This window comes from Vitis vinifera, chromosome 15, assembly GCF_030704535.1.
Source record: "Vitis vinifera cultivar Pinot Noir 40024 chromosome 15, ASM3070453v1".
Classification (NCBI taxonomy): domain Eukaryota; kingdom Viridiplantae; phylum Streptophyta; class Magnoliopsida; order Vitales; family Vitaceae; genus Vitis; species Vitis vinifera.
The window spans coordinates 12628343-12643663 of record NC_081819.1 but is presented as its reverse complement, the minus strand read 5'-3'; the positions used below and the strand labels follow the sequence as shown (position 1 = coordinate 12643663).

The window sequence follows — 15321 nt, the reverse complement described above, 5'->3', positions numbered from 1 at the left end:
AATCTTCCCCCATTGCTAAAATGAAACAATTTGAATTAAAATATTTTTTTTATATTAATTATATATTTTAATTGGGCGAGGGAAAATAATATTGAAACTTGCCTTGGTTTTAGAAAAAAAATCTCTAACTTGCCCCTATCCCATTTATCGTTATCCCAAATCCATATTATTAAGAGCAGGGTTCTTGAAAAAACCTATCCCATTGTTATCCCAACTCTCAAACCTGGTTTTTTCAACCACCAAAAACTTGGGCTTTGACTCGGCCGAAGAGGCAGCCCAAATGTGGGGCTTAAGAAACGTTCATGGGTTGGAAACTATATGGGCCTAGCCCAAAAACAGGCCCTTCAGGAACAGTACCATCCATTTGCCATTCGTTTTGGGCGGGAAAACAAATTCCTACTGTAAACGTATAAAGCGCCTTGCAAATCTTGAAGCTTCTTTCATGGCGATGAAGCTGTAGCCTTAGCTCTACACTTGCCTTCAAAAAAATGGCTCCCAGGAAGAAACCCAGCTCCAAATCAAACCAAAACCAACCTAACTCTCAGCCTTCCAAGTTCGGCATCCAACACTTCTTCCTTCGCCACTCCCAATCTTCCACCTCTCGCCCTAACGACGCTGTTTGCACCCCCGGCCCTAATCCACCATCACAGTCTGCTCCACCCCTTCAAAATCCTACAGCTGCTTGTCCTGAAAATGTTCTTATTTCAGCAACTGCTGCACGAAGCAACGCCGTTTCAGCCCCAAAACCTCCACCGTTGGAATCTGGTTTAGCACTTCAAAACCCTAAAACTGCTCCGAGTTTGGGAATTGCTGATGAAAACGATGCCGTTTCAGCCTCTGGGAACCCTCGGAAAGCTCTGAATTTGGATAGTACTGATCCAAAGAATGGCCTTTCAACCTCTCAAAACCCTAGCAATGCTGGTCGAATTGAATCTGTTTCAAACTTTGGAAATGCCCTGAATTCAGGAACAGCGGATTCAAACAATGCAGTTTCTACCAGGAAGAACCCCAGAAATGCTTTCCCAAGTGCGTCGACATCAAATTCACGGAAAACTGATCCGAATAACCCCTCCCAGAGTACGCCTCCTGGGAATATTCCAGCAATGGCTGTGGATGTTGAGGAGAACCCTTCTCAGGTGTCACCTGAGGTTTCCAAGTCCATGGCACTTAAGCGGTTCAAGTTCTCGCCTGGAATGGTAAATGATTTTTTGTTTTTCAATTTTTTTCCAGTTGAGCATTTTTTTAATGTGGATGGGTTGATTGGTAGTTGATAAAGCAAAGCCAGGATGATGGAAGTGACGAGGTGACATGGAAGATCTCTCCTGTGAATGAGCGGCTTCAAGCAATGACGAAGAAGCATGGCCCAGAGGTGATGAGAGTGTTGGGTGATGCTTCTAGGTTGATCTCATTGAATTTTAGACAATGCTCACAGAATAAGGTATGTTTCTACTTTAATTTTGCTTTATATTTAGTTTCTGTTATTTGTATCTTATGATGGCCGATAAATGGTCCATTGTGCAGACTTCTCCTGATTCAGAAGGCAAACTCGAGAAGTGGCTTTGTTCCCCAACAATGAAAGCTTCTGAAAAATCTGTGGTATTCTCGAATAGGGTTAGCTTAAAAAAGGTGAAACTGGGTCAAGTCATGGATTCCAATGGAAATGAAATTGATATGACTGACCCAGGTGTGGTAAGAAAAAGACAAAGTCCTTTTCGAACTCCACCATCTTTATCATATTGCCACGAGAAGGTAATTGAGCACATTTACAATGTACCTTTGGGATTTTTCTTTTTCTGATGATTTATGCATACTTAAAGTGCAGAATATTGATGGTGTTGATTGCAAATTGGTATCTGACCAGATGGGCTTAAGGCAACACAAAAAGGTTTGTAATAGTAACTGATTTACATGTTTTTCTAATTAAGCTATTGGTTCCTCCTTTTTATTCTCTTAGGATGCCTTGGTAATGTAGATGATCAATCTTTGGTGTGTCAGATACCTAGATTCTTGTCCTGTGACCAACACCAGTTTGGAAACGTGTAACAGTTCTGACTTTTGTTCATGCTTGTGGACAAATTGAATCTTGATACTATTAATGAATAGAAAGAATACAACATTTATATGAAGAGGTGTAGCTAATTTAGGAACCTACTTTTTTTTTACAGAAAATGACGAATTAGTTCCTGGAAATCAAGACTCACCAACTAACATGCTAACAACTTGGGAAAGAAGGAAAAAAAAATACATCTGTACAAAAGTATATAGTTCCAGTTTCATAGGGATTTTATCCTTTGTTAAAAACGAGTCAACAAATCCATAGTGATGTGTCAACACTCCCCCTCAAGCTGGTGAGTAGATGTTGTCCATTGCCAACTTGCTTGTAATATGTTGAAATGAGTGAGTTGGCAAGCCTTTAGTTAGAATATCTACAAGCTGCCCAGTTGTTGAGACATATGGAGTATAAAATAGACTATTGTCTAACTTTTCTTTGATGAAGTGTTTGTTTACTTCCATATGCTTAGTGCGATCATGTTGTACCAAATTATTAGCAATGTTGATTGTAGACTTGTTGTCACAACATAGTTTCATGGTTCTTGCCCACTTTACTCCCAAATCTGCAAGAATTATTTTTAGCTATAATAAATCATAAAATCCCATGTACCATAGCTTTGAACTTTGCTTCTGTGCTTGATCTGCCTACTATTACTTGTTTCTTGCTTCTCCATGTTACTAGATGTAATGAAGCACTCTTAACCATGTCATTTTTGTCCACGTTTGGTTAAAAGAGCCTTCATAGCTTTAAAACACATCTACATTGTTAAGAGGAGTCTATATATATATATATATATAATGTCAGAAACTTTTTCTTTTATCCAATGTGGGGTGTCACAATCACCCCTTGTATAGACTCATTTTTTTCGTGTCCCATAGGATTGTAAGGTCAAATAGATATACACCCCTTACGGGACCAAACAAACTCTTACATTAGGGTCGGGGATCCTTAACTCTGGTATGAGAGTTTGTTTGGCCCCACTAAAGAGTTTGTCTGGCTTCACTAAGTGGTGTTTGTCTGTTTGATTTTGCAATCTTGTGGGACATGAGGACGTTGTGTTTGCATATGGGGTTGGTGGTTGTGATATTCCATATCAGATAGGGGAAAAAAGTTCTTGCACTATATAGCTATGGATTTCTTTTAACCATCTAAATGCATTTTAAAGCTGTGAAGACATTTTCAGTTCAAAACAGACAATATTTATACGGTCGGGAGTGAGTTGATACAAATGTTATTAAAGTCGATTTTCGACCTTGGTATGAGGGTTTTGTTTGACCTTACAGTCCTATGGGATATAATGAGAACATCGTGTCTATATCCCTCATTTGATATGTTAAAAAGTTTTTGATGCTATATGTGCATAAGCTCTTTTTAACTTTGTAGATGTGTTTTAAAGCCGTAACGACTCGTTTGAGCTCATTTTAGGCAATATTTGCACGATAAGGAGTGGGTCGTTACACTAGATTATCACCTAAGAACAATAATCTAATGTCAATTTTCTATCAATCGCTAATTTAAGCCTAATCACCATCCGTTTATGCTTCTAGAGAGCTAACATTAGACTTATTGTTCATAAGAAACAACTAACTAACCTGAGTATAATCATCAATGAAAGAAACAAACCATCGAGCTCCAATGATATCTGGCATTCAAGAGGGTCCCAGATATCGATATGCACCAAGGAAAAAGGATGAGATGTTTTATTATCACTTAAAGGGAACAAAACCTGATGATGTTTGCGAATTCATAGACTTCACAATGAAAAGTTGTAACATCCAAGTCTTGAAATAAAATAGGAAACATAGTCTTTAACAAGAAGAAATAATGATGCCCTAAACAAAAATGATGAAGCCAAATTTGAGCTTTATTTTATTTTATTTTTTTGAAAAATGAGAGAGAGATAGGCAACCACTGTCTTTGCCCCTACTTGTATCAAGAAAGTAGAGTCCTTTCTATTCCTTAGCATACTTGATTGTCCTCCCTATAACCGGGTCCTCAAAGACACAATGATGTGGAAAAAATGTAACATGACAATTTAGATCTTTAGTAATCTTGTGTATAGGCAAAAAGTTCACATATGGTTTGGGAACATGCAAAAAAATTCTGAAGTAGAGTCCTTACTTGTATCAAGAAAGTAGGCAACCATTGTCATTGTCCCTACTTGTATCAAGAAAGTAGAGTCCTTCCTATTCCTTAGCATACTTGATTGTCCTCCTTATAACTGGCTCCTGAAAGACACAATGATGTGGAAAAAATGTCACATGACAATTTAGATCTTTAGTAATCTTTGTATAGGCAAAAAGTTCACATATGGTTTGGGAACATGCAAAAAAATTCTGAAGTAAGATAGATATGAACCATGAAGTGAGGGAATTGTGCCTTTGCAGATGCCAATGTGCCATTTGCAACTTTGATTTTGTTATTTCTAGGGCATGTGATATACAAAGTGAAATGTTGGGAGGAATTTATCATATGATCAATGGCATCTGAGTCAATTATCCAGGTTTTATGATTACAGTTCTGTGAGGCACTAAGGGTTTGAGCTATGAGGTACTTACCTGAGTGTGCCAATGAGCATGAAGCCACTAGTTTATCAATAGAGGTGAGGAGGCTTCTAATCTTCTCAATTTCTTCTTTGCTCAATTTATCCATTTCTGGGTTACTAGGAGAAGAATCATGGCTTGACTTCTCTTCAGTAAGGGCCATGTTTGCTTGACTGCCTCTTGGTATATATTGTTTCTTGAGTGTAATTGTTTTTTTTTTTGATAAGTAAACATCAGTATATTAGCAAAGGCAAACGCCGCAAAGCATACAGGGAGTATACGAGGCGACAAAGGCCACACAACAAAAGAACAAAAACAACAAAAAACCCACCAGCCCTCAACTGGAGGCTATCCACTCCAGGAAACCTATAAGGGACCGGGACTCTACACCATTATACAATTTTGCCCACCCCCACATATTACAGACAAAAGAATACTTGATTTTCTGTATAGCTAGCTCCCCCCCCCTAAATGCTAATCTATTCCTTTCCTTCCACACCGTCCAAAAAATAAACAACGGTATGGATCTCCATATTCTCTTCCTCTTTTTGCCCACAAAGGAACCCTTCCAGCTGGTAATCACCTCCTTTACAGTTTCTGGAAAGACCCACTGGGCTCCAAACAGACTAAGAGTCATCCCCCACAGCACACTAGCCACTGTACAATGTATAAGAAGATGACTAACATTTTCCTCATCACTACCACATAGGTAACACCGGTTAGGGATTTGCCATCCTCTCTTTTGAAGCCTATCAATAGTAGGGATCCTCCCCCAAATAGCTTCCCACGCAAAGAACGCTAACTTGGAAGGCACATTCTCCACCCAAATGCCCTTTTTGGGAAATAGAAAAGTACTATGGCTGGTCAACAGTCCATACGCATCCTTGACACCAAACTGCCCATTTTTTCCCCCCTTCCACAATGCCAAATCCTCCTCCAAATTAATTCTTTGATTCCTTAGGATTTGCAACAGTTCTTCAACCAAGGGCAGCTCCCAATCATTGAAACTTCTCAAGAACCTTAGGTTCCACTCACCTTGGCCAGCATTCTGGTCCCATAAGTCCCCCACAGTGGCACCTTTTTGGGCAGCCACATTGAAGAGTTGAGGGAAACTCCGGGCCAGCTCCACATCCCCACACCAAGTGTCCTTCCAAAACCTGATTTTGGTGCCTTTTCCCACCTTAAAAGTCATATTATTCCAACACCAATCTGCTTCTTTCATAATCTCCTTCCAAAGCCCCACCCCAAATGCCCCATTTGCTTTTTTAGTTCTCCACCCAAAATCCTCTTGCCCGTATTTTGCTACAAGAACACGTTTCCACATTTCATCCTTGGCACGAGCAAATCTCCAAACCCATTTTCCAAGAAGGGCTTTGTTCAACTGGGCTATTTTCCTCAAGCCAAGCCCCCCCTTCTCTTTGCTCACACACACCTTCTCCCAACTGACTAGGTGAGCTTTTCTTTCCGTGCTCCCCCCTCCCCACAAGAAATCTCTTTGCAGTTTTTCAAGTCTTCTCGCCACTCCCTTGGGCATACGAAATAGGGACAACTGGTACAAAGGCATGCTAGCCAGTGTGCTCTTTATGAGGGTGATTCTACCACCCTTAGACAAGTATTGCCGCTTCCATAGGGCTAGTTTCCACCTCATCCGTTCTTCCACCCCATCCCACACATAACCCGCTTTATTAGGCGCGCCCAGAGGCAGCCCCAGGTAGGTTGAAGGCAGCTGGCCCACCTTGCAGCCCAGCTCCACAGCCATCTCAAGGATCTCATCCACCTCCCCCACTGGAATAATTTCGCTCTTAGCCAAATTAATCCTAAACCCAGAAGCGGCTTCAAACCAGCATAAAGTCCAGCTCAAAAAAGTCATATCTTCTTTCTTAGCTTCACAGAAAACTATTGCTCGAGTGTAATTGTTATTTCTACCAAATAGTTGTTTTCCCCTCAGTTTCCAGCAAGTTTCCTTGGTGTATCTTGGTTTCTCGCAGTAATTGCACCAAAGTTCATCTTTATTGATCGATGGCTTGAATGTCTCCCCTCTGCTGCTTTCGAAGTTAAGAGTTTGGCTACCATAGTTTTTTTAGAGAAGATGGTTTCACCACAGCCAAAGGAGATCCTTCTTCTACTAGGGTGTCCAACATCACATTCCTTCTTCCTTCGTCAGCCTGAATGATGGAGAATAGCTCATGTAAGTGAGGCAAAGATTCCTTCCCAAACACTTGTACCTGTACTTGATGATATTCAACAGAAAGGCTAGCTAAAAGCTAAAAAATTCTTTCCCTTTCAACAAAGTTTAGTAACATAATTGCATCTTCACTATATTTCATTTTAAAATTTTGGTAATAATCTAATTCAAGCCATAATCCTTTCGTTATGGAATAGTATTTTGTTACTAACATTGTACCTTTTTTGGTTAAATGAATTTTGGTCTTGATTTCATAGATTTGAGAGGCATCTTGAACCTTGGATTACGTTTGCCTTACTGTTTCCCAACTATCTCTTGCAGTGGCTAGGAATATACAAGTTCCACTGATTTCTAGTAGCATCGAGTTCCTCAGCCACACCATTATCATAGGAGTTAGCTTCATCCTAGGCAGTAAACTGAGGATTGCTTTCACCAGGCATAGGTCCAATAAGGTGGCTAAGTTTCCCATTCCCATATAGGAATGCACTCACAAGTTGTGACCAGATTAGATAATCTCAACCATTGAGTCTAAAGGATGGATGAATTTTTTGATATTCTCCTAAGGTTTGGTTTCTGTTTTGGGATGGAGCAAGGTTAATCTAGTGGAGACTTCCAAGGCTTCCGGCATTGCAAGAATCATAAGGGTAAAAAACTGGAATAGATGATTAGATTTAATATGGCGATTAAGGCTGCAACAAAGGTTGCAGTGATGGAAATACTTTTGTAGCAATGAAGGCTGCACAGACCAGAAACAGTTTGATGGCAACGAAGGCCAAGGTGAGAGATTGCGGAAAGAATAAGCCCTAGAGCTCTGATACAACATGGACAAATTGAATCTCAATACTATTAATGGGTAGGAAGAATACAATATTTATAGAAGAACCTACCTTTAACTCAAAATCGGGTATTAGTTCCTAGAAATCAGGACTCACCTACTAACATGCTAACAACTTAGGAAAGAAGGAAAAAAATACAGCTATACAGAAATATACAGTTCTAGTTTCATTGTGATTTTATCCTTTGTTAAAAACGAGTCAACAATTCCATATTGATTTGTCAACAATTTTAAATTTGTAAGCGTGTTATAATTTTTTTTCTCTTTTTTGTTGATTTCTGCTGGCACATATGACCTGTGTGCATATCACAAAGAAGTTAAGAAAGCACATGTGATGTGATGTTTATGCATAACACCCAGAACTTAAGAAAGGTTATATATTTTGGGTTTGGGGCAGCGGGGAAGGTGGTTTGAGATGTTAGAATGATATGGAGAAGGCAGAGAGTAAGGGAAAGATTTGAGAGCTGTGGCACATATTTTTCAGGACTCGTACATAATTATCCTTGTTCTTTGTTCAGTTATTTGTAAAGTAGTCTGGTGCAGGATAACAGAGAGGCAAGGTCAAGTGTGAGCCCAATCCTATTTGTTTGTAACAGTGTAGATAAACAGTGTACTAAATTCAAAAGCAGACACACTCACACTCACACTCATGTGTGATTGTTTCAATTTGAAACTTTTGTTTCTTCCTTGTCTGTATTGAAACTAGCAAACGTTTACAAGGAAATACATATAGTTGGGCCCTATGTCTAGATAATAATTTCTGTGTAAAAATAGAGGTTGGGAGAGGCAAAAATTGATTGTGTGAAAGGAGAACTCCTTCCTGAATATGCCATCGAACTGAGACCAGTCTATTGGTTGTGTGGGGTCTGGTTTGGCAGTGATGAAAACAACTATAATGATGTCAAAATCGATCTTCACATTTGATTTTTATCCTTCATGGTAGATAGGAAATAATTAATAGTACATATAGTTGGATTGATGCTAGAAGATGAGCTGCAGTGGTATTGAGCATGATGGTGGTAGATCAACATGTTTATGGCATTTAGGAGTGCTGTTGTACTGATACTTGTAAGGTGCAGGCAATGATGGCTTTTGTGGATGCTGGCAACTTGGTGGATAATGAAGCTGATGACAGTTGATGGAGCTGCATGCTAGGATTAAAAAGACCAAAAAGGGTTTGTTGTGGTAGCTATCAAAAATGACTTATTGTGGGTTTGAGGTTGATACCTGATAGAGGTTGTTGAAGTATGCACTGATTATGGCTGGATGTAGCCAGTGAGGGAGGGGGAGAGGGGGAGGGAGAGAGAAGGATATGGTTATGAGTTAGCCAAATTTCGAATATCAAGTCTAGCTAGCCTTGTTTTGAAGTCCCTAATAACTTGGTGCCCTAATAAGCAATTAAGCATAAGATATATTGGTTATTATATATAAAATTTGAGATGTTTATGGTATTTGCAACAAAACATAATCAGGGCATCTTCAGGGATGAATTTCCTAATCCTTTCCTTCCCCAAATTTGATCTGAGTTTATGTTCCTTTTTATGAATCCATCTCATCCCACTTAAGATGCTCCAAATGGACAAAACTTGTACTTGAAGAGTTTGGGTGGGTTACCTGATTCACCTGCCCATTGTAATTCCTATGTCTGACACCTTGAATTTGCATTGAACTAGTAAAATTGCACACCCATAACTGAGTCCCTATATCGAGATGTATGAGAATTGCCATGCTATAAAATTTGTGTTCTGATTTAAGTGTTCACAAATAATAGCTCATGAGCCCCTATGACATGGTTAAATAAATTTCTGGAGCATATTGTCCTGGCTGATAGCTATAGTTTTTGTTTGCCAATTTTCTTAGGCATTGCTTGAACTTTTGGATCAAGTAGAAGATGCCATTTCTGTTGAAGAATCAGTATCTAGTGATGGAGAGGCATGTTTATCCAAAGTCCAGTGCATAAATGGTGATGAGATGCCTCTTAGAGTTGATCCTGCATTAAAGATACCAGAGATGGGTCCAACAGAAAAGGTCAATGGGGAATGTTCCAACATTATTTTTCTTGTTTTGGAGGTATCCTTCTAGCAAAAATTACATTTAGAACCTTTCCATGCAGAAATGATGAGTTAGAGGTTGATTATTTTGTATCATATCTTTGCCATAGGTTTCTGAGAAGCGGGAATATGCTGATTTATCTGGTGCACAGTGTCCTTCTAAGGTTCTTATTAAACTTTAATCACAAAAATCTTTTTGTTGTCTTGATAGGATTGGTAACTTAGTACTGGTGATCAATTTCTTTTCAGGTACTTCGCTTACTGAATGAGAAAACTGGAGAAGAGCAGGCTGTGTATTTGAGGGATGAGTGGTTAGCATTCTCCATCCTTGCTTTGGCCATATGTGTTTTTTTTGTCCTGTTTGTTTCTAGATAATTTTTTATTATGAAATATTCCTTGAATGTTATTAACGCACTGTCAAGATCAGGACTATTGGTTTGCTGCTCTGGCAGTGACACTGTTGTGCTATTAGTTGAGGTCTCATGGCTTCAATCCTCGGTAGCTCGGATCTTACTGCAATAACAATAGAAAATATTCTTGACTTTCTTATAAAAGAAAGTTTGTTTGGAGTGTTAACCCTGTTAATTGGTGTTTTACTTGTTTTGGTAGTAGAATATGACATTATAAATTAAAAATAAACTCTCTCTCTCTCCCTTTTTTGGTTTTTTTTTTTTAATTTTTTTTTGTTTTTGTTTTTTTTGTTTTTTTTGTTTTGTGTGTTTGGAAGGATTACCTTAAAATGAATTAGCATTGATAGGCAAACTTCCAGGATCCAAATAAAATGGTCTATTCATCTTTTACATTGTTGAATCTAAAGAATTGGCCATTGTTGTTGGTTTAATCTTTAATCAGTGTTCATCCTAGTTTCTTGGGGATCCATTCAACATTAAGTAGTTGGATTTTTCATATGGTTATGCAATCTACTTTTCTGTTTTGATTATTATCATGTGCGCCTTCAATCTTCTGCGTAAAACCCTTTTATATATGAAACTTATTCTCATCTGACTGTTTATAGGGTTACTGAATTCCATTACACATATTATTGTCCTACTGTTCCTGAAAATCTTCCTTTTCAGGTTTTATTCTGTCATTGCTCCTGGAGATACTATACATGTAATCGGTAAATTTGATGACCAGGGAAAGTGTGATGTAGACCATGACAACAACTTTCTAATTGTTCACCCTGATATACTGGTGTCTGGCACTCGGGTAATTATTATCTGCTTGCTTGAATATTGTGCCTTTTCTTTTTCACATATGAAAATGTTTGTTGTGGTTTTTACAACGTTTAACTGCTTCAAGCCACTTTGTGCTTTCTTTTACCCTAATTGTTCTTAATAAATTCAAGAAAACTTTTAGGTAGCTGCTAGTTTCAGTTGCTCAAGACGAACTGTCCTGGATGAGAGGCTAAAATGCAGTGAACATTCAACTGCAGCATTGATAGGTACCTTGCTGCACCAAATTTTTCAGGTGATAGTTTCAAAATCCCTTTGTTTACATTTCAAAATTGTCAAATATGATTTTGTTTTTGTCATGAGCAAGCTTTTGAAGTACACTGTATCTAATGTCGGATGCAATTCCTTCTCTGTAGGCCGGACTTATTAGAGAGATTCCTACAAAAGTTTTCTTGGAGGAGTATGCAAGAATAGTGGTTCAGAAAAATCTTGAGAGCTTGTATGCATGTGGAGGTGGAGAGTTTCATTTCCCTAAAATATTACACTTTACACTGGCAAAATCGTCCAGCTTCATTGTTGTATTGGACTTATGAAAGTATAAATGTAGTTGTATTAGTTTAGTTTCCCATATTTATTCTGCTTTTTAGCCTTTTTCTGTAAATGTGATCAACAAACTCATTTTTTTCCTGTTGAGATTTAACATTGTCCTTATCTGGATTTTGCAGTAAATGAAGATGATATGTATAAAACTTTGATTGAGGCAACTCCAAGAATACTAAACTGGATCGTCCTCTTCAAGAATTCACAGGTGATTGCTATTGAATTTCACTAATGTCACACTGTTATTAATTTAGTTATGCAACAGGGCAAATTTGGGATAGGACTAATCCTAAGCCAGATCAAGCCTGACCCATAGTTTCATCATACCTGCTGTCGAGCTAGTTTTGTATATCATAAGTGTGTCCTATTAAGGTGGGGGTGGGCTTGGTTACCTGATTAAAGAAGTATTAACATACCCATTGTGCTATATGTGGACTTGAAATTAGCTTCCTTGTTGATTGCAGAAATAAATCTCAGGTCTTTTCCATTGGGGGTGAGACAGCAATAATTACATGATTAATGCTTTATTACTATTATTACTTTATTGTTCAATGAACTTAGGTCATTTCTGGCCGATATTTAGATAGGATATTATCTATGTGACAGGGCTCTTCCTATATTTCCCTTTTCCCCTCTTTTGCATTGTTGAACATCTGGTATCTGGGTTGAAGTGAAATCCATGGTTATGTTTATAAGTCTAATAATATATCTTTTAGGGTTGGGTCTGCTAGACACCTTGTATCCATTTCGGAGACACTGAAACTCATGTTTGTCCACCTTACATACATTGCCATCTTGTACATAGCCATCTGTACATAGTTAGGTGGCTCTAACATTCCTGTATATGAGGCTAATGAATTTATAAGTTGTTGGCAGGAGTATAGAGGTGCTACTGTTGATTTTGGATCTGATGATGGCTTGAAAAGGGTGAATGTATCTGAGGTAAGTATCCCACTTGGTCTTGTTACTAAGGGCAAGCATGTAGGCATTTGATCATTGTTCTTGTCAATCAATGCTTTTCATTACAAAATTCTATAATAACGTTTGCCCAGAAATAGGCACATTTACTCACCGAATTGGTACTTCTAAGCTAAGCCAATAGCTTTTTTCCCCTTGCATGATGACTTTGCATTGTTTTATGAAAAATCCTTTCTAAAATGCAGGTAATAGATATTGAGGAAATGGCATGGGCCCCAAAATATGGCTTGAAAGGGATGATTGACGCTTCTCTTCGAATAAAATTTGAATCAAACACCAAGGAAGTGAATGAGATAATCATGCCTTTAGAGTTTAAAACTGGGAAAGGAACTAAAGGCCAGGCAAGTCTATCTTCTTTACTGAAATTCTGTGTCAGGGGAATTTCCAAATGGGATTTGGATTATGAAAGTTTTGTAATATGCTATTCTGTGTTATCTCCCTTGATGTCATTGTTCTTGTCACTCATACTTTTTATTTGTTCAGTCAGCCATGGAACACACTGCACAGGTGATCTTGTACACTCTCCTTATGTCTGAGAGGTGTGTATCGCCTAGCTAATTTCTTCCTGTGTAGTACTCCTTTATATTGAAAATTTGTTATAAGGAGCATGCTTTTCTTCACCTTTTACTTCTGGTATTTTTAGGTATCTGAAACCTATTGATTCTGGACTTCTCTATTATCTCAATACAGACCATACACAGGTAGAATCAAATACATTTTTTTCCTTTTCTTCTCTATCCTTTCACCTTATTCAGTATGGGTATATTGTCTACCAATTTGTAAAGGGCATTGCAGTTAAAAGATCAGACTTGGTTGGTCTAATTATGCGTCGCAATGAACTTGCAAAAGATATTCTAAAGGCATCAATGATGCAGCAACTGCCTCCAATGTTGCAGGTACACCCATTGCTGAAACTTCTGCATCCCATATTTCTGGACAACTTTTCACTGGATTGGCATTTGAATTTGCTTTTTTTTTTTTTGTTTTTTTCCTTCTGTTGTAGAGTCCAAGCATGTGCAAAAGTTGTCGCCATCTTAATGCTTGTACAATCTATCATAAGGTAAATTTTTTATCATTCTATGGGCTGGGGGGATTTTTTTGGTCTCAAAAGCTAGGCTAATTATTTTTAGTTGTTATAAGATTCCTCTCATGATTTTTCTCCACTTCAATACCCATCAAATCAATATACAAATTAAGACTAAAGTCTAATTGGTGCACTGTTTTGATGGTCCAAAGCTATTTTAAACTATTACTAGTGCTTTATATGGTGTTTGATTGCACATTAAAACATTTTAAACTACAAGGCATTTGATGTTGGGCTGCTCTTATTAATAAAGCTAGGAATGAGATGCTTTTATAGAAGGGCTTTTATCAAGATATTTCAGAATTTGGATTTCTCTTTAAACACACTTGTAGGCAATATGTGAGAATAATCATATATTGATTTGAGGAAAAATTGTACATCTTATAGATAGCTATACAATGAAAAAAGGAAACATATTAACTCCTATAAATCTATCCCAAAAATCATGGAAATTCTAATTGTGACTTCCTAATTTAAATTGTTATATACATCGACTTTCCTATTAAGAGGTTGAGTACCAACCATTATTTCCTTATAAGGGTCATAAAGGATGATTAATTAACATTCCCCCTCAAGCTAGTGAATAGATGTTTTGCATTCCCAGCTTGCTATTAATCATCATAAAAATCTGACTTAAAAGTCCCTTAGTCAGGATATCCCCTATTTGTTTTTCTGTTGAAACATAGGGAGTACTAATTAGGCAATTAGTATATGTTCCAACTTCAGCTCCATATTTCTAGAAGTGAGTTTCCAATATATGATAAACCTATAGATTGCCTTTAGATGACTATTTTTTGTTGAATGCAGGAACTGGCTAACCACACTCACAATATAGGCTATATTAGGCTTAGGTGGTGTTTGTTTTTTGACTGAATAGAAAAAGCCAAAATATTTGGCTTTTTTTTTATTTAGCTAAAAGTAACTTGTTGATATGAACTAATATAACTAAAGTGAACTTTTTATTAATAGGTTCAGTTTAGTTACATCGGTTGATATCAACATTGATGCTAGAGATGACTCTTCTCTAGATTGGCTTTAAGTCTAGAAATATGTTTGGTTGATTTCAATAGGTTCAGTTTAGTTACATTGGTTGATATCAACATTGATGCCAGAGAGGGTACTCCTCTTTAGATCAGCTTTAAGTCCAGAAATATGTTTGGGCTTATTTCTGGACATAAAGTCAATCTAGAGAAGAGTACTCCCTTTGGCATCAATGTTGATTTGGATCAACACGATAGGATGGCATTGGTCCTTGATTGTAAAGTGTCAGATTGGCCTATTCCATACTTGGACTTCCATTAGGGAGAAATCCAAAGGCAAGAGCATTCTGGGATCCAGTGATTGAGAGAGTTTCCTGAAGATTAGATGGGTGGAGAAAAGCCTATTTGTCTTTAGGAGGGAGGATAACTCTTATCTAATCGTGTCTATCTCATATTTTGAGCTACTTTCTCTCCATGTTCAAAATTCCTTCTTTAGTGGCGTTGAAAACTAAGAAACTGCAAAGGTATTTTTTGTGGTTTGGGTTTGGGGAGCAAAAGAGAGACCATCTTGTTAGTTGGGACTTAGTGTGTAAGACTAAGGAAGATCTCTATAAGGAATCAAACTCTATTAGGGAAATGGCTTTGAAGGTTTTTTGAGGAAAAGTACGCTCTTTGGTATTGGGTTATCCTAGGCATTTATGGGACACATACTAATGGGTGGGATGCCAACATTGTAGTTAGGTGGTCACATGGCTGCCCTTGGAAGGCCATTGCATAGGTCTTTCCTAATATTTCAAGATACACTTGGTTGGTAGTGGGAGATGGGATAAGAATTTG

The 15321-nt window shown here is 37.8% G+C and overlaps 1 protein-coding gene across 2 annotated transcripts in view; it reads left to right on the top strand.

Moving 5' to 3' along the window:
• The first annotated feature begins 286 nt into the window (after positions 1–286).
• LOC100247844 (DNA replication ATP-dependent helicase/nuclease JHS1) overlaps positions 287–15321 on the top strand; it is a 46095-nt gene continuing 31060 nt past the window's right edge. The window contains exons 1-17 of one of the 2 annotated variants that reach the window (XM_010663146.3): positions 287–1196; positions 1268–1438; positions 1522–1749; positions 1823–1885; positions 9477–9686; positions 9778–9831; positions 9917–9978; positions 10744–10876; positions 11027–11137; positions 11259–11355; positions 11568–11650; positions 12319–12384; positions 12606–12761; positions 12904–12959; positions 13064–13121; positions 13206–13316; positions 13424–13480. In XM_010663146.3, the coding sequence (XP_010661448.1) occupies positions 489–1196; positions 1268–1438; positions 1522–1749; positions 1823–1885; positions 9477–9686; positions 9778–9831; positions 9917–9978; positions 10744–10876; positions 11027–11137; positions 11259–11355; positions 11568–11650; positions 12319–12384; positions 12606–12761; positions 12904–12959; positions 13064–13121; positions 13206–13316; positions 13424–13480 (2424 nt within the window). In that variant the 5' untranslated portion in view covers positions 287–488. The remainder of the gene's footprint in view (positions 1197–1267; positions 1439–1521; positions 1750–1822; positions 1886–9476; positions 9687–9777; positions 9832–9916; positions 9979–10743; positions 10877–11026; positions 11138–11258; positions 11356–11567; positions 11651–12318; positions 12385–12605; positions 12762–12903; positions 12960–13063; positions 13122–13205; positions 13317–13423; positions 13481–15321) is intronic. The other variant, XM_010663145.3, reaches the window with a different exon arrangement.